Source organism: Ambystoma mexicanum, chromosome 8 (genome assembly GCF_040938575.1).
Source record: "Ambystoma mexicanum isolate Mex_15411 chromosome 8, UKY_AmexF1_1, whole genome shotgun sequence".
Taxonomy (NCBI): Eukaryota; Metazoa; Chordata; class Amphibia; order Caudata; family Ambystomatidae; genus Ambystoma; species Ambystoma mexicanum.
This window is the reverse complement of record NC_090929.1, coordinates 1,080,791,266-1,080,813,062: the sequence shown is the minus strand read 5'-3', so window position 1 is coordinate 1,080,813,062 and position 21,797 is coordinate 1,080,791,266. Positions and strand designations below refer to the sequence as shown.

Genomic DNA, 21,797 nt, shown 5'->3' with positions numbered 1-21,797 from the left:
CCGGAGCCTTGCCCTGCTTGGCCTTCTCCTTAGGGGAAGGGTGCGAGCCCCACTCTTCCTGTGGGCTTCTCCGGTAGGATGGACTTGGGCCTCTCCTTGAGTTTGCCCAGATGTTCTGCCTTCCTCTTGGCCGAAGATCCTGAGCGCTGGCTGGTGACGGAGGCTGGTGACATCGAACGTGCCCTGGCCATCGCAGAGCCTCTTGCAACGGGGCTCCTGGTGGCAGTGGACTCACGGTGCTTAGCCTTCTGTTGGGGCCCCTGTGCGAGTGGCACCCTCAAAAGTCTTAGAAGCCCACTCAGCCTTCTTGGAACTGGGAGAGGCATGCTGCTGGGACACCCCCCCCCAGAGCAGAGGCCTTGGCCTGTAGCCACTCGTTCAGCCGCCTGTACCGATCCTTCATCGTGCGTGAGGACATCTCCTGGCAAAACGCACAATCCTCTTCCTTGTGTGCCGGATACAGGCAGTAAAGACATTCAGAATGCTTGTCGTCCAAGAAGACATTCCGCGAGCCGCAGCTGGAGCAGATCTTGAACAGGGGAGCCAAATCCTCCTCCAACATGGTCCACGCGGCGTAGGCCTGAGAATCTTTTAGAAGCCTCCACGAATAAACACGTCGAAATTCGCCCTTGAGGGGCGCTGTGAAATCCGACAACGGGTCCCGTTAATCGGATGGGTTGATTGAAGGTGCACATGGCCCGATTGACTGTAAAATAGAGTAATACTCTTCCAAAAAAAACTATGAACGCAGTAAAAGCTCGAGAGTTAAAGACACTTGAACGTGCAGTAAAAATCTGAAGATGGCTGCCTGAGGAGGGGGTAAGGTAGAGGGCAGTCATTGGCTGGGGGCAGTATGACCCAGAGCTCAGTGATTGGTTATTGGGAGAAAGACAGTTCAGAAATTAAACTGATTTTTTCTTTACCGAGGATTCCCAGCCTGACGACAGGGAATATTAATGAGCATTGATATTGATATTGATATTTTATTTCTATCGCGCTCATACACAAGTGTTTCAGAGTGCGACAAGGCAAGGGAAGGGGAACAGGGGAGAACAAAAACAACAATCTTACTAGGCCCTGTGACATTGAGAACCCACAAGTGCATGGTAAAGGGGGAGGGGGAGAAGTGCATGGAAGGGGGAAAAAAGGGAGTACACGGAGCGAGGAGGAAATAAATAAATAAAAAGGCAACAAACAGTGGCTGTGCAGCCAGCAAGTGGCATGTGAATCCATGCCAGACCCCATGCTGGAGAAAGATCAAACTCTGGGACGAATTACCAAAATTCATAGTAAAGGCAAACCTGAGCTAATAAAAAGGCTAAACACATGAGACTAACAAACAAACAACAAACCCAATGGAAATAGGGGTTCAAACAAAGGATGATGTTGTATTACCAGCTAGACGATGGCCAGTTAAAATAGATAATGAATTGCGCACCTCTCCAACAATCTGCAGCCCACCCCTCTACCCACAGAAAATGTAGGCACAGTGAACATCATACTGAAGCATCCCCAGGAGTGAGTGTCAAACCACTACACAAATGAAGGATCAAACACTGATACCATCACCTGTTTTCATGCCTCACTTTGCCAGGTTAACTGCTTTATGTGGTTTCAGGTCTGTCTGACATCAATGTCTCTAACAAAGTCAAAGTCTACTTTACAATACATATACTAACTAAGCTAACTAAACATGGCAAGTGAACATCCCTCTCAACAGACATCAAGCATCGGAACACTATCCCTTTTGCAATCAACTTACATAAAGCTCTGGCCAATGCATCCTAGCGCCACAGGCACACAAGGCTCCCGTTTGGGCACACATGCATCTGTGTTCTGACGATTTGTGGGAATGCTTCCCTTCTACCCATAGGGAGACCCCCCCTGCACCTCTCCCTGTGAGGCTAGGGAGGTGAATCCACTCCACAATACCCTCCCTAGGGGTAGAGGCAGTTGAGAACTCATCTGGAAAGTCTCCCTCTTTAGGTCCAAGGACTCCATTCTCAGGAAGCATTCCCTAGAAGACCATTCAAGACAACACCAGTACATCTTCCTGATGACAAAACATCTGAAGAACAGGTTAAAACGTTTTACTGCCAACCTGAAATAGAAAATCGCCTTATGAAATCCCATTACACTGGGACGAAGAAGAGGCCATAAGGAGGCTAAGAGAACAAATTGGAGAAGGAGAAGAAGGAATTGCTTCTTACACAGGGGACGCTCACCAGCTACGTCATCCCAAAAAGGGGAGCAGCCTGGGGAAGTGAGGAAACCGCACGCGAGATTGAAAAGGGAACACACGCTGGCTATGACCGGATGAGGCGAGACGTGCAGCGTTCTTCAGCCATGCAGAGCCCTGAGCCATCAGACATGGTATGGTCAGTAGCAAGAAACACAGCAGGAGAGAAAACAGAAGCACGGCATCCAGAAGAGACGAGAGAAAGAAAAAGAATGGTGACCTGACCACGGGAGCTCCATGGTGGAACGCAGGTCCAAAATACAACGCAGAGACCATATACATCCGGCGGATTTGGGAAGAGTGGAAACTCGAGATAACAGATGGCCAATCAGGAAGCAGCGTGGAAAGAAACTGGCAGATATGCGAGATGCTAGGAAGAGAGAAAAGGAAGCCAGTCCTGAAATCGTGAAGAACCCAGTGATGTGAACCCTAATCATGGAAGGTAAAGGATTTAACGGGACACACAGGGATGGGGAGTGTGAATCATTACTGGACTGCTCCTACTCGTCACAGTCACAAGAGTAAAGATAAAATAATGCTGACTGAGAATCATTATTTGAAAGTTCTTATTCGTTGACAGTACAGAGAAAGACAATATACCCAGAGACACAGAGAATTTGTATTGTAAAGCTCATAACTCATCACAGTCAGGAGAGAGAAAATACAATGCAAATAGAAAAGACACCTGAAAGACAAATGTATTGGAAATTATCCCAGGGATTATAACGCATATCAAGAAGCTCCAAGAGGCTGCCAAAAGTCAGTCATAAAAGAGCAATGTAATAATAAATAAAACTTTGTGAAAATACCACAGAAATCTGAGAAGAAAAGGTTCAAGAACAATGGACTGTTAAGAAATATCCCAGAGGGGAAAAGTAATGGCTGGAAAAACTCAATGGAAAAAAAGAAGGACCAATCATAAGCAAATCAAGAGAAGAAACCCAAAGTCCAGACTTCACTAAAGGAACTTTATGAACTGGTGAAAGTGACAGCTAGGGAACATGTGTGGTGACCAAACTCTAGAGCCTGTGGAGACGCTGGCGGTGTGGCTAGTTTTCCGTTCCGCTCTTCTGTTAAACTGACATTAGCGGTCTTGCGTCCCCCCCAAGATGGCCACCGTGTTCATTTCTCTCGTCCAGTCCTCCGCTTGGCGCGTTGCAACCCTTGTTCACCGGGTAAGACGCTGCCGAGTTTCGCTCTTACTTTGACTTACCTACATTCCTTGGCTACTTGGGCTCCCTGTCCCTCTTCTGTCTGGCGGCTCAGCGGTTCTGTTGCTACTTTGGCTTGCTTCCCCTGTTCCTCCTTGCTTGCTTGTCCTTCTTCCCTTTCCAGTCTTCATTTCTTTCCTTCCCGATTGCCGGAGCTAGTTTGACCTGCGGATCCAGTCGGACCTACGTTTTGTGGACCTTGCTTCCGTGGAACATTGTACATCCTACACTGGCAATAAGATCAGGTTTTTTTCCTTGTTTGGGGGTTGGCTCCACAGAGTCCCTTCTGCCTGGCTGGTTATACAACCAGGCAAGGTGGCCGCCGGAGGAGCTCCTCCTTATCGCTTCACTAAGAAAGAGAAGAAACGAGGCCCCAAAAAGAATAAGGAAGAAGAGTGATATTCAAGAAGAATCACCTGATGATACAGGTTAGGAATTTGAAGAGGAATTGTCGTCAGATTCTGAGAGCTTGCAATGCCAAACTCCAACAATGGCCAGCCTAGAACAGTACCAGGAACTAGTAGCAGCCCTTCAAAGTCTTAGTGTAGATGTACAGATCCTCCAAGCAGAAAACGTTGCCCTAAGACAACAAGTTGCTATTTGAGAAGACTACAGTGGAGGATCTACCACCTTTAGGATTTCCATTTGGGAAATACAACGGCGCACCACGATGTCTGAAGGAGTTCTTAGACGCCTGTCTGGTATACTACACCTTGTGCCCAAGGTCATATGAATCTGACCAGGCAAAGGGTGATTTTATGGTGTTCAATCTGGTGGGTAACGCCATAGCTTGAGCTATGCCTATGGTTACTACATCAGCCCTTCTTCCTTCCCCTTCCCTTTTGCCCTCTGGTTATAGCATTGATGACTTTATATTGGATGATTCAGCCAGAGGTATGGCTCTATTATGTTATGTTAAATGCCAATAAACAAATTTTAAAATAAATGGTTACTACATCAGACCCTGCTTTAAAACGACTGCAGCCATTTTTTTCGACCCTTCAAGGAGTATTTCGAGAGACCTGAAGTACTTATCTTTCAAAAACCTTTTGGATGTAGAACAAGAGCCATCAGATGTCCAAACATATTCATCTGTTTTCCAGAAGAAGGCTTCTGAGGCCGGCTGGCTGGAGACGGCTTAAAAGACCACATTTTGGAGAGAGCTGCATGAGGAGATTAAAGATGAATTAGCCCGTATTGCTAAACTGTCTACTTTCCAGGAATTTGTTTCTCTCTCACAGCAGATCGAAGTGAGAGAAAGAAGAACTGAAAGAAAAAAAAAAGACTACAGGTTTTCAGGCCCTACCTCCACCTGCTCCCTTTCAAGTGGAGAACGCAGAAGGTGATGAACCAATGCAGATAGGGGCAGCCAGATGCCCTTTAACTCCTGATGAATGGAAGAAGAGGAGAGATCAAGGACTTTGCATGTATTGTGGATCCAACAAACATCTTATACGGAATTGTCCCGAAGTCCCTCCAAGTTGCCAGGGAAACGAACAACCCTGACATTAAACAGGGCTAAGGACGGGGAAGATTTCACACAAGTCCCTGTTATCACACTTAACGGAAAGACATTACAGAGGACAATTGTCTGATGGTGTTCTGTGTGACGTTGACCATCTATAACAGACCTCCATTTGAAGAACAGGCTACGCTAGACAGCGTTGCGGCTGGAAATTCCATGAATGTAGCTTGGGCAAGAGAAAGAAATATACCCCGAAAAGACAAAAAGGATCCAATACCAGTTGAAGGGGTAGACTGTTCACCATTAACCTCTAGTCCTATTATTCAGGATATCTGTCCAGTTCATGTTTCTATGTTGTATCATGAAGACATATACACACTGCCCATTTTCCAGTGATCTTAGGAATTCCTTGGCTATGAAAGCATAATCCTAGTATTGACTGGACTTTGAATACCATCCGGGTCCAATCACAGTATTGTTCTTGCTTTTGCCTCAAGGAGGAGGTTGAAGGCTCACAAGCTGGAGTTTCCGTATTCTTGTTGTCATCTGTAGTACTCTCTATACCTACACACTATCAGAACTTTCAGGATGTCTTCGAGGATGTGGCCCCTAGAGAGCTACCACCACATTGCATGGAAGACTGTGCCATCAACCTTCTCTCTGACACTACAGTACCGTTTGGTAGGATGTTCCCTTTATCCTTACAGGAGAAGAGAGCCCTGAGAGAATATCTGAACTATAATCTTCAACATGGCCTGATTCATGAATCTAAATAGGCGGCAGGTGCCTTTGTTCTTCATCCCTAAGAAGGATTCGCAGGAACTAAGGCACTGCATCGATTATCGTAGACTCAACCACCTAACCATTCAAGACAGGTATCCCATGCCTTTGATAAAGAATATTCTTGAAGCCTCCCAGGGAGCCAGGAAATTTACCAAGCTCGATCTTCGCGGGGGCTATCATCTACTTAGAATAAGACAGGGCGACAAATGGAAGACGGCATTCCGGACCCTCCCTGGGCCATTATGAATATCAAGTAATGCCGTCTGGTCTAGTGAATGCCTCTGCTGTTTTCCGGAGATTCATGGATAAGATTATTGCTGATATCCTGTTCCCTTCTGTTGTGGTGTACTAAGATGACATCCTGATGTACTCTTCAACATTAGCAGAACATAGACAACATGTAACTGAAGTTTTGCTTAGTCTTCGAACAGCATTTGCTAGGCAAACCGGAGAAGTGTGTATTTGAGTCATCTACAGTTTCCTACCTATGATTCATCCTTTCCAAGGAAGGGGTCCAAATGGATCCTAGAAAGACAAAGGCTATCATTCAGCGGCCTGAAACAAGGTCCGTCAAGCAAGTTCAGCGGTTTCTGGGTCTTGGGAACTTTTACAGGAAATGTGTTCTCAAGTGTTCAGATATCATCCTGCCAGTTACAGCATTACTCAAAAAAGGAGAATGCTTTGAATGGAATCCAGAGGCCGATTCCGCATTTCAAGAACTTAAGACTGCCTTACGTTCAGCTCCCCTTCTCCAACAACCTGATCAGACCACTCCCTTTATGGTCGAGAAAGATGCTTCAGGAGGTGCATTGGATGCCATACTTCTGCAGAAGAGAGACGATGGAATGGAACATTTTGTGGCATATTATTGTTGTACCCTCACACTCAGTGAAAGGAACTATTCCGTCCTTGAAAAGGAGCTACTGGACATCCACCAAGCATGTGAAGAAGGGCGTCACTTTTTACAAGGAGCATCATATCCTTTTGAGGTCCGTACAGACCATCGCAACAACCATATTCTTCAACAGCTGGAATACTGCAACTCTAGATACGCTAGATGGGCTTATTTTTTCTCCCAATTTGATTTTGTGATTTCAAACATACCAGGAAAGGAAAACATCCTGGCTGATGCTTTGCCTCGAAGCCTCGGGGAAGACTCTGGTAAATACCAGGGCAGCGAAAGGATACTGGTAGGAAAAACACTTCATGGGTGAGGGCAATATTTTCCTGCAAGATGCCAAAAAAGCCAGAGGGCGCTAAAGGGCCAACCAAGATGGTGGCCCCTCTATGAGCTCCCGCCAAGCTCCTGAATAAATCCTGACTAATCGCAGCACCCCTGAAGAACACTGACCCTGACGTGCAGGCGTAGTACAAAAGAGGCATTAAACCCACATTTCCGCCGTAAAACGGAGAAGAAACGGTTTAGCACACCAGACCGCCGAGAAACGGGCGGCTGGCGCAGTGCAGGCCCTGCCTCTATGATCCGTACAGACCCTCGGAGCTCAGAGCCACGGATACCCGATTGTCGGTGGGTGAGACGGCAGACCCGGACATATATGCTCACCTGATCCAGCAATCGAGTGGAGGAGGCGACGAGCGAAGAGAGGGCGCGTGTGGCCGGCTGAGTAAAAGCCCCACTGACCGTGGCTCACATAGACCTCCCCGAGTGCCAGACTTCTCCGCAGCACGACCACAACAGCCGGCAAGCCAGGTAGCAGATAGGGGTCCGGACATGCAGAGATCGTGTCACGAAAGCTCAGCGGGAAGTCAGCAGCGCCCGGGGCACCAACGAAGCAGAAAGAAGGGCGGTGCCAGACCTGATCGTTACTCCGCAGCAGTGAGATCCTCTCAAGCAGGTGAGCGGCTTGGTGGGGGAGGCCCGGGTGGCGCAGCCCGAAAACAGGAGGGAGCGGAGGCAGCCGGTGTGAAGGGCCATTCCCCCTCCAGCCCCTGGGAACATTGGTGCATGCCACGCTTGGCAGCAAACAAGCCGCCACTAACCCAGAAGGGCCACTACGCACAGGCTGCGTAACTACAGACATACAGACCAGATGTGAGGCAGACCGCATTGGTGATACGAGCGCTGCACACGGAAGGAGTGGCAATGCTGGCCTTATCCCCGGTGACTGTTCCCCCCCCCCCCCCCCGGGTGGTGTAAAATCCGAAACGGAACCAGACCTCACTTGGCCTGAAGTAACTAACCCCCTGGGAAGCAGTCAATCCTGCACAAATCACGCCATCGCAACAGGTCTTCACAGAGCGCCAAAGCACCCCAAAAGTCTCCAACCACCGCACAAACTGAGGGATCAGCAGAAGGGATTCCCGAAGGCGCCCGCACACGAAAAAAAAGAGAAGAGCATCAACACACCCCATGCAAGTTCATACGGAGGCAGTGCCTACCTAGCCCCAGATCACCATACCGGAGTACTTGTCTTGGCAAGACCTTGCCTGGGCGCGTCACCTCCTCCCCCCAACCCCCGCCGAGCAAGCTGAACACACTGCAATAACGGAAAGTTAACACTCCGCCGAGCCCACAGAGCTGCGGTTCTGAAATCCATTTCGGCAAGCAACACCAGGCGAACCCATTCACCCCAGAGAGCAGTGCATCGTGGCACTCCGGAATATTCATCTCAGTCCCCACGCAACGCGGCCTCCAATGCAAAGTGAGGGAAGCGTCCCCAACAGCGGCACAATGGGCAAAACTGACAAGTCACAAAGTAAGCTCAATTATGACGCAGGCCCTGCGTCCAAGACTCCTAGACCAGAAAGTCACCCGGAATCTCCACTAAGCCATGCAAATCCAGAGGAAGAGTACTCCCAACCAATGGATATTCGTGAGATACTAATGGACTTTAAGGCCGGGATAGGCAACTTAGACAGCAAGATCGACACGCTGTCATCTAAAATGGACCTACTCCAACACCGCCTCGACAAACACAGCGACAGGCTAGATAATGTTGCACAAAGTCTCAGATCTCGATGACGGAGCAATGTCACTGGCATCGAGAATATCCACGCTCGAAGGCCAAATTAAAGCAGTACTGACCAAAAATGAGGATCTGGAAGGACGCTCCAGGCGTAACAATATAAGAGTGGTCGGCATCAGGGAACAACAATTACAAACTAAAATGGAGGATCACATCGAGAAAATATGCAGGGACCTCTTCGGACCCACAGAACTGTCACAATTGTTCGTTGTGGAGAGAGCCCAAAGGATCTCGGCCACCAGGCCCGTTCCTGGGGCACCTTCCCGCCCGATCATAGCCAAGCTACTAAGCTATAAAGATAGGGACACAATTCTGAGAATGGCAAGAGTGAAAGGCAACCTCCAGTACGACGGGGACGACATGCAATTCTATCCAGACTTCTCTCCAACAGTCCAGGTCCAAAAAAGGTCCTTTGCTCCCGTCAAACGCAGATTACGCAACAACCAAATTCCTTTCTCGATGCTCTTCCCTGCGAAACTGCACATCCAATATGAAGGGAGAACACCATTGTTTAGCTCACCAGAAGAGGCCACTCTGTTTCTTGACAGACAGAGATGCAAACCCCCAAACATCATCCCCGGGCCACCGAGGAGAGAACGGGCAGGAAGAATGCCGTCATGAAGAACATACATTAAGCCTGCCAAAACTAAGTCATAACCTAACACCAGGGCGATATATGTAATCTGGAAGTAGGAGCCTAAATCTTGGGAGGACACCAGCCCGATGCACAGCAAGGTTTTTTTCAAGTTGGGGGGGGGGGGGGGGGGGGCAAGAGGGGGGGTTTCCAAACGGACAACTTAGGGGTTGTCGGTGTAAGGAAAATTCTTCATTGTTGGGAATGCGCACCACCCGTCCCTCCCTAACTGCTGCCTCGGTCCTCCAAGCCCAAAGCTCATACCATACCCTCTCCAGGATGAAGAAAGTCTCAAACACGCCTCCGGCGCACTGCCCGCATGAGTATTGGTCACTAGAAATCATCTAATTTCCTGTGGGCTCTAAACAATTGTATCGTCAGTCCAGTTCAAGGTAGCAACATGGAATATTAGAGGTGGCAATCACCCAGCCAAAACAAGGAAGATCCTGCAACTCCTCAAAAGCCACAGGGTGGAGGTGGCAATGATCCAAGAGACCCATCTTCTTCCTCACAACAAACCTCTCTGGGCTCGAAATTGGGGATGCCATCGTTATTTCTCTTCCTACTCATCATACGCCAGAGGAGCAGCGATCCTTATCCATCCAATGACATGCTTCCGTCTGATAAAAACAGAAAAAGACGCAGAAGGCAGAGCGCTCCTGGTGCAGGGGGTCGTAGTGGGAGAAGAAGTGGTATTTGTGAACTTCTACGCCCCTAACACAGACGGCGCAAACAATTTTAACTGGGTGCTCTCTCGCCTAGCAAAGTGACAATGCAACCATAATCTGGGCCGGCGACTTGAACACGCACCTTGACCCACGAAAAGACAACAGTCAGCAACAGCACAACCGTCCAAAGCCAGCCTCCAGGTGCAGGAGATTTGCAAGGTATAAGACCTAATAGACATTTGGAGAAACCAGAACTGGGAGAATCGAGACTACACTTTCCACTCAAGCGTCCACAATACAGGCTCCCTCATAGACTACCTCCTCGTCTCCTCAAGCAGTAAGTGGCAATGGGGTCAATGCCAAATCCTTCCCAAAAAATTCTCGGACCACGCCACAGTAACGCTTGAATGCAACACCCCGCCACCCGATTCCAAGCCAACACTCCACTGGCGTTTTAAACCCAGAGCGCTAGCGGACCAAGTATTTGCAACAGAATTATGAGACAAAATCACTTCTTTCCTCAAAACCAACCTAGGCACAGTCGCCTCGGCAGGTACGCTTTGGGAAGCTCTAAAATGTTTCATAAGGAGGGTGTGCATAGCCAAAGAAAACGGAATACTGAAACTAATATGCCGTGAACTGACCACTAGCGAGATTCGTCTGAAGTCCTTAGAAAATCAGCAGCTCACCGCAAACGGAACACAAAACCAAGCGGAGCTTAAGAAGGACTTCTAAAATTCAGATCAATGGCAGAACGTGAACTAAAATTTCTAGGGCACGGCAACCGGATGCGCCAATACGGCAAAGGCCAAAAATCCAGAGCCCTCCTTGCATGCCTATTTGCTGCAGAAACGAAACCAACACCGGTAGAAAGAGTCCGTTCCCCAACAGACTCCGAGTGGTGCACAGAGAGGAAGACATAGTAGAGGTGTTTCTCACCTTCTACCAAGAACTCTACAGTGCCAGGCATCCCACAGATACAGAAGCCATATGTAACTACCTTAATGCCACTGAGCTGTACTGGGTGGAGAGAGAACTTATGGAGCCCCTAAACGATCCCATTACACTAGAGGAGATCCTACAAGCAATAAAGAGCTTATCCACCACCAAAGCTCCCGGGCCCGATAGCCTTATAGGAGAATTTTATAAAACCTTCGCCCATATCTTAGCTCCCCTCCTCCTAAAAGTTTACGAAGAAGCGACCGTGTCTGGAATTCTCCCCAAACACTAAGAGAAGCCAGCGTAATTCTCCTACACAAAAAAGACAAACCCCCCCAAGAATGTATGTCCTATAGGCCAATCTCTTTAAAAAACCTCGACAATAAGATCTTCGCCAAGATTCTATCAAACAGGCTGCTTCCTCTAATGCCAGCGTTGGTACTTGCTGACCAGGCTGGCTTTGTGCCCGGTCACAACACAACATTCAGCATACGGAGAATGTTCGGGGTAATGGCAGCACTTGATCCCGATCACCAGGCGATCGCAGTGCTATTAGATGCGGAGAAGGCCTTCGAATGTCGAATGGCCCTTCCTGTTCGCAGTATTAAGGCAACTCGGACTTGGGAACCAATTTATTAAACTGGTCTCCCTTCTATATAACCAACCTCAATCGACTATCACTCTAGGGTCAACAAAGTCCACAAGCATAAAACTACAACGTGGAACCAGACAGGGATGCCCACTATCCGCTTTGATTTTTGCTCTAGTAATGGAACCCCTGGCGTCAAGCCTGTGTGGTCGGCAACTTTAAAGAGGGCTCAGTATAGGACCCCACAAATTGATAATATCCCTCTACGCCGACAACGTAGTGCTTTTCATTCAAAACCCCAGAAAAAACCTAAATCCCATCATGCACGCAATAGTAAAATTCACCCTCGTTTCCGGTTTAAAAATCAATCACTCCAAATCGATCATCTGCCCACTGACTACCAACACCAGAAAATTTGCTGACGATTACAACTATAAATGGGAGAACGCCCACATTCGGTACCTGGGAACCCTAATGTCCCTGAACTACCACAATATTTTCAGAGATAATTACGAAAACGCACTGAAAACGCTGCAGGAAAAAGTGAATAGCTAGAAATCACTCCCACTAACCCTATGGGGGAGGGCGTCACTGGTGAAAATGGTTCTTCTCCACACATTTCTATACCTGTTCTCTAACATACCAATCCTATTGCCACGTCGCTTCCTGGGGAATGTGAGGAGTCTGGTGCTGGACTTGATTTGGGTGGGTAAACCAGCGAGAGTGGCATACACATCTTTCACGCTACCGGTGGCCAAAGGTGGCCTTGCACTCCCCAATCTGGAAAGATATTATGGGGCGGCCCAAGCAGTTCCTGCGCTACTGGTACTCTACCCAGTTCATTAGACCACATGTCCAAGTCAAACGAGCCCTGGCCTCACCAAATCTGCTGAGAGCAGTGGTCAGTCAACAAGCAGTGCCCCATGCCACTCTGAATATAGTACAGTCCACATTTGCAATCTGGAGGAAGATGACCCAAAAGTACAACATACAAATCAGATACTCTCGTCTCTTACCCATTAAATTCATACCAGGGATACCCCTCACTGCAGAAAAAGTGTTCCTACAGTGGGCAGACAACTAAAATAAGTAAAATGGGAGACATATTCGACCAAGAAACCTTCATAACTTCCCAACAAGCAAAAGAGAGGCAGCACCACCTCCCTAGATATATTTGTTTTAGATTACGCTACGCTATGCAAGAGCCCATTCCCCTGTTGCCACAACAGCCACCAGCGCAGCAGCTAATACATGGAGTAATACATGCGCAGGGAGAGGGAAAGCTGGTCTAAACAATATATAAATCCCTCCTGACTGACACAGTGCCAGTAAACCCAAGAATAAAAGAGGTGGAAAAAGACCCTATGATCTCCCATGCCAGAGGAAGAGTGGGAGTACATACTACATCAGACGCAAAAAGTAGCACTGAATTCACGCTTCAAGCAAATACAATTTAACTACTTGCACCAAACATCATACGCCAGCTAAAAAAAAGTATGCATCACCCAGAGACAAATTCTACATGTGACAGATGCGGTACGCCAGCGGCTGATTTCCTACATCTCGCCTGGAGCTGCCCAGCAGTAGCCCAGTTCTGGGCAAGTGTACTCCGCGTGACGGAAGCAATAATAGGAGAAGAACTGAGACCCGATCCCACAGTAGCATTACTAGGGATGACGAAATACCTTTCACCGCCAACAAGGAAATTGGCAAACATCCTACTAGTATTAGCACGCAGAAGAATAGCTATGTCATGGGGACGCAGCCTGACCCCCACACTAACAAATTGGCAGAAAGACATTCTCAGGTGGTGGAATCAAAATTCATAAAAACACTGCCTCTACATGCGAGACCTACGGACATCTGGGGACCTTACGTATCATATCTGCTCTCCAACACAGATATCTCATCGCCGTCAACACAATCAAATAACCAGGTCAAATAGGAACCAGCACTACCACAGAGAGTAGTGGTGGCAAAGACTACGCCATGCACATCAGAGAGGGGGTGAGGGGAATGTTTTTGGGCGCAAGTTAAGTAGCCTGCGGTTCGGGCAGTCTTATATGTTACTGTAAAATGGAAAATGCAAAAAATAAAAGTTTTTTTAAAAAGTCATGAAAGCCTCCAAAGTATTTGAAGCTAGTACATCCTGAAATATCCATCCTACCTTTCGTTCTGATCAAGGACTTCTCTTCGGCACATTCATTAGTTGCTACCTACAAGAGATCTACAGGTTTTGGCAATGTCATGGTGCCATGATTAACAAACGGCAGGCCATAAAGAACAAGCTGCCACCCTGGACCTTGTCAAGCGCTATTTCTGGTGGCCTTCCATGAACAAGGATGTGCTACAAAAAGAATGTTGTCCTTGTTAGGCAGAAACCTGTGCAGTACCCTTAAGGACCACTGCAAAAAGCTTAAGACTACAGGTGTTGGCAGTAAACCCAATTGGTAGCAGTCTACCACCCAGATTTACCTGGGAGCTGTGGCTGAGCAGTCAGACTTCTCTCAAAAAGAGTTAGGCAGTACATACACATTAGGTACAAATATACAGTAGCACAAGCAAACACTGACCAGAGCTTTGGTATAAACGTATATAATTATTTATTTAAAAACACACTTATAAAAATACACTGGCACTAATGTCAAGCAAGTTCAAAAACAGTCACTAGAAATATATACACCTCCCTGATTAATTATTCAACAAGTCTTAGGAAAAGAACACCACTTATTATCATACAGAGGTGAGCGCTTAACCAAGATGGCACTCCAATAATTATTTAAAAAGGGAGGGAAAAGGCAGAAATAGTAAAGCACACAATAACAACACTTTTAAAAGAACCACAGCAAGTCAAGAAAGGCAGAGTCTACTGTAGAGCAGAAAGTTCATAGGCCAGGCCCACTCTTGGAGAGAGCAAGGCGGAATGTGCCCAAGATCACACAGTTGAATTACACTTTAAAAGTCTTTGCAGATAGTTCAAAAGGAGTTGGATCAGTTCAGAACAGTTAGTTAACAGGTCCCAGGTCACCCCAGGATAGAGAGTCAAGGATTTATGGGACACCTTCAACAGTCTGTTGCAAGGGAGACCAGGCGGGACACAGTACAGGAGTTGGTGAGAAAGCTCCAGCAGGGGCAGTTGTTCCTGGCAGCGAGTGCAAGTCGGTGCTTCGTCCAGGGGAAGAGAAGATCTCGACGTGGAGGAAAGCTGGAGGTCGTTGCACTGCCAGGGAAGAAAGCAGCCGTGGAGTTTTCCCGGTTAAAAGATACTACCCTTTTATTCGCAGTAGTAGTGAAACGTGGCTATCCGGCCGCCGGGGTGCTTGGCACGGGCGATTCGACCACGAGACGATCCAGGAAGGCGAAAAGAGAGCAAACTGGTTAATCCCACCAGATCAAAGGAAGAAGTCTCTCCAGGAAGATCTTCTCTGTCGTCGGGGAAATGGTGAGTCGGTTCAGCAGGGCTCCACCGGTGGGGTCGTCGTTGCAGGTCGGCTCAGCTTCTCCCTCTTTGGATTCTTTAGGTCGTGTGGCGACTTCTGAAGTTCCAGTCCCCAAAGGCCTGCTTTTATGCAGCAAACCCCCATTCATCAGTCCTAGCTGTCACTCAAACAGCGGCTCACCACTGGGCCAATCACACAAGAGTGCGACTTGAGTTGCCAAGGCAACTCAGTCCAGGGTGCCTATTCCCCCCCCCTCCCACACATTCTGTGGACCCAGACAGAGTGGCACCACTTTTGGAGGCTTCAGTGCAGAAGCCTGCCAAAAGTGGAACAAAGGGCTCGACTTGGGTTGGAGGTGAACACAAACGCCATTTTAAAACCGATTCCTGGCAAAAAGACCCAACCGGGGAATAAATAAATAAATAACCCGGCGGTATCTTTAACATTGCACCAAAAAAAGTGGTGCGTTTAAAATGAATGGGAAAATCCCATAGGAAATATTCCGGTGGAATATTTCGCATGGTAACCACTGCCACCAGCCAGAAACTCAACAAGGGGGGACTGCACAGTGCTCCCTCGAAAAACAGACCAAGGGGCAATCTAATTACCCCTACCAGTACTTCCACAATATGATGGTTTGTACTGGTTCTGTTCACAATTTAAGACTAGTAAAGTCAATGGTGACTTTACATGCCCTAGGAGACAGTAGTCAGTCCCAGGGTATGGAGTCTATGTTTTGAGCGTCACTATGACAGCCCTGTGTTACAGCACTGAGGGTGCTGTTTAACACACTTACCAAAAACCACATGAAGCCCTATGGAGTAAAAGACCCCATAGCCCATAAAACACATTACAAAGTCAAAGGACATTCTCAAATCATGCCTACAGAGAATTCTCCCTAACAGTCCTACATGTCTCATCAGATTTCATTGTCGATCTCCCCCTTTCCCAAGGAAATTCTGCCTTAATGGTAACTGTTGATTCATTCAGCAAACTAGCAAATTTGTAGCCTTCCGCAGGACTTCCTTGAGCCCCTTTGACAACCTCAGTTTTTCTTAAGGACATCTTAAGATTACATGGCTTCCCTCACACCATTGTGTCTGATAGAGCATCTCAATTTACTTTGGTCATTTGGTCTACCTTGTGTAAGCATCTGGAAATCCATTGTGCCTTATCTTCGGGTAATCATCCGCAAAGTAATGGTCAGACAGAAAGACTCAATGCCACATTAGAGCAATACCTACGATGCTTTAGGAACCAAAAACAAGACATCTGGTCTGATTTATTACCACTTGCAGAATTTGCCTACAACAACACTATCCATAATGCCACTGGTGTGAGTCAATTTTTTTGCACCTTTGGATATCATCCCAGACATCTTCCCACTACAGTGTTCCCTTCTTCTAAGATACCATCAGTGGATGCACCCTTGGAAACTTTGTCCCAGACCCATAAGGAAGCTCTCCAGAATTTAGAAAGGAGCAAGCAATCCTACAAGGTCACAGCTGACCGAAGCAGAAGGAAGAACACAACCTGGGACATAGGCTCTAGGGTGTGGTTCTCAACCAAGTATCTGCCCAGATGGGTATGACCCACTAAGTTCTCTCCCCGCAACATTGGACCATTTGAAATTTAGTCCATGGTCAATCCTGTGGCCTACCGACAAACTACCTCACAGGTTAAGGAGAATTCATCCAGTCTTTCACACCTCCCTTCTCAAGACGTGTCTTGATCCTTATTCACGCAGGATCAAAGGACAGGGCAAGGAGAGGGCCGAGGATTCAGAAGACTACGAGGTGTCCAGACTCATGGATTCCCAGTATAAACATGGGACACTACACTACCTGGTTCACTGGAAGGGCTTTTCAGGAGGCAGAAAGAACTTGGGAACCTACACTTAACATCCATGACCCCCGGCCTATCCGCCAATTTCATAGGCAATACCCAGGTAAACCTGGGAGGCCCCAGCTAAGGAGTGGCCATACTATCCTGACCAAACTCTGGCACCTGTGGAGACGCAGGCGGTGAGGCTAATGTCCCGTCACGCTCTTCTGATAAAGACATTAGCAGTCTAGCATTCCCCCAAGATGGCCGTTGTATTTATTTCTCTCATGTAGTACTCTGCTCAGCGCGTTGCAACCGCTGCTCACCTGGTATGACGTTGAGTTTCGGTCTTGCTTTGCCTTACCTACACTCCTTGGCTACTTTATTTCCTTGTCCCTCTTCCGTCTGGCAGCTCAGCGGTTCTGTTGCTACTTCTGCTTGCTTCCTCTGTCCCTCCTTGCTCTCTTGTTCTTTTCCCCTTTCCATTCTTAATTTCTTTTCTTCCCAACTGCTGAAGCTAGTTTGCTTCGGTGGAACATTTTACATCCTTCAGACCAGCTACATTGGCAATAACACCAGGGTTTTTTACGTTGCAAGGCTTTTTCCCTGTTTGGGGGGTTAGCTCCACCGAGTCCCTTCTGCCTGGCTTGTTATAAAAGCAGGCAAGGTGGCCTCCGGAGGAGCACGCCCTTATCTCTTTACTAAGAAAAAGAAGAAACAAGGGCCGAGACGAAGAAGGAAAAAGAGTGGTCTTCAAGAAGAATCAACTGACGATACAGGTGAGGAATTTGAAGAGGAAATGTCATTAGATTCTGAGACCATCTGAAGATTATTTATTGAAGAGTGATTGAAAGACAAGTCAAGAAATCTCAGGAGAAGGGAGGCATTCGACATTTAAGTTGTTAAGAATAGTAGTAGAGTCAGATAGGTCAGAGTTGGACAGTGGACGGTTCTTTACTTCTAGACATTCACTGACGATTAACAACAAGCACCTTAGTTTTGTTAGGTAGGGAAGCCTTTGTAGAAAAGGGAAATACAGGCTTTATCTTATTCTTTAATAAAATCATGAGTAGAATATCGAATCAGAGTCTGTCCATCTTCTGACCTACCACAGCTCTCAACATAGTTTGCCTAAAATAAAACCTGAGTGCAGAGCTTGTGGTACTTCTGATCTACATTAATTAACTTAACAGCAAAGCTATACTCCATTTACTCCCTCTTCCCACTAACGTCACTCAACAGTCTCTCTTTCAGATACACCAAAACCTGTGGAGACCATTCAAATAACATTGGAGCATGGTATAAATGCCAAAATCCTAATCTTTAGCAGTCTTCCTCTCATCCCAAATAAAAGGAGGCAAGTAGCATAGGGGGTTTTCATAAGTACAAGAGACCCAGAAAGGGAGTCCGGGGGGAGTATGCAGAACTATGTAAGCTACAGTTCATCATACAGGAGAGGACATCCCCTTCCCATACCAAGTGTCGGGAGAGTGCTAAAGAAATTCGAGAGAGGCCATATATGCTTTTCCTGCAGCACCCACGCAATTGAAATGATGAATATACTTACTGAAAACTGTAAGTTTTTTGTCAGCTTGAAGTGCTTCTTCGCGAGTGAAGGGAAAATCAAACCATCGTGAGCGGGTCAGGTTGAGCTGCATGGTGCGTCCAAACATCTCAATGTAAGATGGTGCCCTTTCGATAGCCTGCGAGCCAATCTGAATACGCATCCCAGTCATAACCATGGTGGTATTATTATTTGTAACCTCTACTGAGAATCCGCCAGGCTGCAGGGGAGATTAAACAAAAACACACAATTCTTCATTAACGAGGAGAGTCACAAACAGATATTTTACAACACAAAGGATTTTCACTGTAGCTGCAAAGCAAATGCCATAAGGCAGCACATTTTTTAAAAGTTGTAAACGTGTCAGTGGAGTACCAATTTAAAGAGCACTTGTTCTTGGGCCAGGAAATAAGTGCTTCCTTCCCTTTGAGGAGCCAAGCACATGCATAAAGGAGTGATGCACCACATGTCAGCATTTGGAAGAAGTTCCTTGTCATGCTGTAATAAAAGTGCATCCCAATAGGAGAAGTAAGGGACAGGAAGAAAAAAAAGGAACAGTTGGAGATTTTTTTCACACATCCACGGTGAAGGATGCAAAGGCAAAAAAGAGTTTCTAATCAAAAGAAAAGAAGAGACTCTCTTATAGGGTAGGAATGGTAAAACAGTCAGGGTTAACTAAAGGGAGAGAGGAAGGCTGCTAGAGAAGTATAATTAATCCCATAGCTACCCCCAAAGAATACACTACACTTGTATACAGAAATATCAAAGAAAAAAGTCCCTATACATTTTAAACCTCTAGTACTGTGACAAGTTGTAATAAATTATGAGGATACAGAAGTTTATGGTTTTTATTTAAGGTGTCAGCATGGTTAAGGTTTACTGCAGTGTTCCTGACACTTCTCAAGGACACTGCATTCTCTTGTCTTAGTGCCAAGGGCAGACCTAACAAGGTGCTACTCCAATGATCTTCTATTCATTTAATTATTTGCCCACTGTTAGCCAGTGTGCCACTGGGTGTCACACACACAAAGCTCACAAACCACATTCAAATCAAACTCCAAAACGGCACTCCACTAAAACAACTAATCACATACACCTGCATTCTGCTCAACTGCCACTTTGCACATGCACGAAATCAATGAACTAATTAGCACACACTTCCAGAAACATGACTCAACCCCCACCAAAGGCCTATAATCCCTGACATGCTTCTGCCACACTATCTCATCCACCACAGAGACCGCCCATACAAAATGGTGGCAATGCCATCATGTACAAAGATATCACACTTCATAAACCCACACTGCGACATACACTTTCTTTGAAGCACTCGCTCTGCATCATCCGGCCCACATCTCACCTTTAGCCAACCATTTACAGCCCCACCACCACAACAACAAACCATCCAAACTTCCACACTGACTGGACTGACTTCACTATCAACCACCACAGCTCTTCCTGCATCAATATCTACCATGGCGACTTCAACCCTGAGTTTCCATCCAGACAGCAATCCCAAACTAAACCTTAATCTCACTCCACCCACCACTTAAGACCTCACACAACTCATCACGTAACACACATACATAGCTGGCAACACGAGAGGCCTTTTGAGTTCAAGCAAAAATCATGTCTCTGTGGGACACTAAGTATACTGTTAGCAGTCTGCGGAACGTGCAGAGCTGGATTGGTGGACACAAGGACATGCTTAGGATGTAAGGGTGGCACGGCTGTCTCGGCCACATTGGTGGGATGAGAATCATGGTTAAAAGGTCCCAGGAATAGATGTAGACCACTTGGTGAAGTAATGGGGTTGGGGAAAAGGCATATGCAAATATCCCTGACCTTATCAGCCACAGTGTGTTGCCTAGTGACCCCTGTCTTGGGTACCTGGATGCTAAGCTTGGCCATTTTGCATTCTGTACTGTTGCTAAAAGGTCCACTGATTGAAGAGCCCAGGCTGTGAAAATCTCTTGAGTGCCGAGTTCCCAGTCTGTGTTCTTACACAAGAACTCTGCTTAAGCTGTCTGTAAGACAATTGTGCACTTCGACAGATGCTGTGGTTGAATTAAAATATTTCTGCTGATGCACCAGTGCCATATGTGCTGGGCATCAAGAGACAATATTTTTGAATGTGCACTGCCTTGTTCATGTAAACATAGTTGTGGTATGATCTATGTTGATAAGCAGATTCTTGTTAGGAAGAAGTTCTAGGGATGTGGGAGTATGTGCAAGACAAATACTGAATATGTATGATGCAATTATCCCGGTCACTTTGGTAGCCTTTCACATCGTTACTGGGCACCGACTTAGTAACAAGGGAGGTGGGCTAATAATGCTTTCACCTTTCCTCGAGAAGGATACAATATTTCCATGCATGTGTCAAGGATGGTGTCACAAGACAGTAGCCTGGCCTTGTGAAGATGGCACATGAACCCCTCTCAGCAACTTGTAGTGCATTGCAACGGGGATACTTTTGCATCACCCAACCTGTTTACACATGAAATGTTTGGAAAGAAAGAAAGAAAGAAAGAAAGAAAGAAAGAAAGAAAGAAAGAAAGAAATCCGTGGTGCCAGATAATCTAGGTGTGGGACAAATGTGAAATTAGTAGTTGCCCCTGATTGGACAACTACTACATCTTTGAATGGTGCAAATCCTTACCATTGGTGGGCTTAGACATGCTTCCAGCTCAGCTTTTAGTTAAGAGGAGGACCTCTGCAGCCATTTATGCAGATAATTGCAGCCCAAGAACCCATCAAAGAAGAACAGCCTGATGAAGGTCCGAAGAAGAGTCCTGAAGTGGCTCAGCATCACTTCCTGCGTCTGGCCCTCTGAAGCCCTGTTTGACTACCTGATCTCTGAAGACCCTGAGCAGTGCTTCAGCCCTTGGGCTGGTGGGACCAACTCGTCTCAGCGCCTTGTCGAGGATCCTGCCCTTCTAAGCCTTCGCAAGTGGCTCTGCACTGGCTGGTGGACTAACCAGCACTCTCATGGGCTACCTCATAAAGGTGTTGAAGAAGGAAGCTGACGCAAAGGTGGAATGGTTTTGATTATAAACTTTTATTTCTGTGTGACAAAGGTCCTTATTATCCCTAACTGCTAAGAGGGGTTTCCCTGCCTCAAAACTATCAAAATGGTCTGTCAGAATATCCATCAACGTAAATTCCACGGTCATGTGTCAAAACCTACTTCTATCCCTCACACTATATACCCAAAAGGTAAACAAAACGTTCCTTAAGGAGAATGGCTGCCTTCTTTTTTTTGGGTAATGTTCAAAAGATTGTTCTTTGAAATCCATGTTACCAGGGGGAATGGGTCTCTTCTGGTGGGCTTGCAGGTTTCACCCAGTCCTTGTACAACGTTACCTCCAGCAGAATGGCTCCCTTCTCCTGGTGGTGCTCCTTATATTCTTCAGTAGAACAAGGGGGAATGACTCCCTTCCCCTAGCTTTTT

At 46.8% G+C, this 21,797-nt stretch overlaps 1 protein-coding gene across 6 annotated transcripts in view; it reads right to left on the bottom strand.

Moving 5' to 3' along the window:
* The window catches only part of UBR4 (ubiquitin protein ligase E3 component n-recognin 4), a 2,945,062-nt gene that overhangs the window by 1,516,618 nt on the left and 1,406,647 nt on the right, over window positions 1-21,797 (bottom strand). For all 6 annotated transcript variants that reach the window (XM_069611069.1, XM_069611071.1, XM_069611072.1 and 3 more), the window contains exon 48: window positions 18,347-18,563. In XM_069611069.1, coding sequence (XP_069467170.1) covers window positions 18,347-18,563 — 217 coding nt within the window. The remainder of the gene's footprint in view (window positions 1-18,346; window positions 18,564-21,797) is intronic.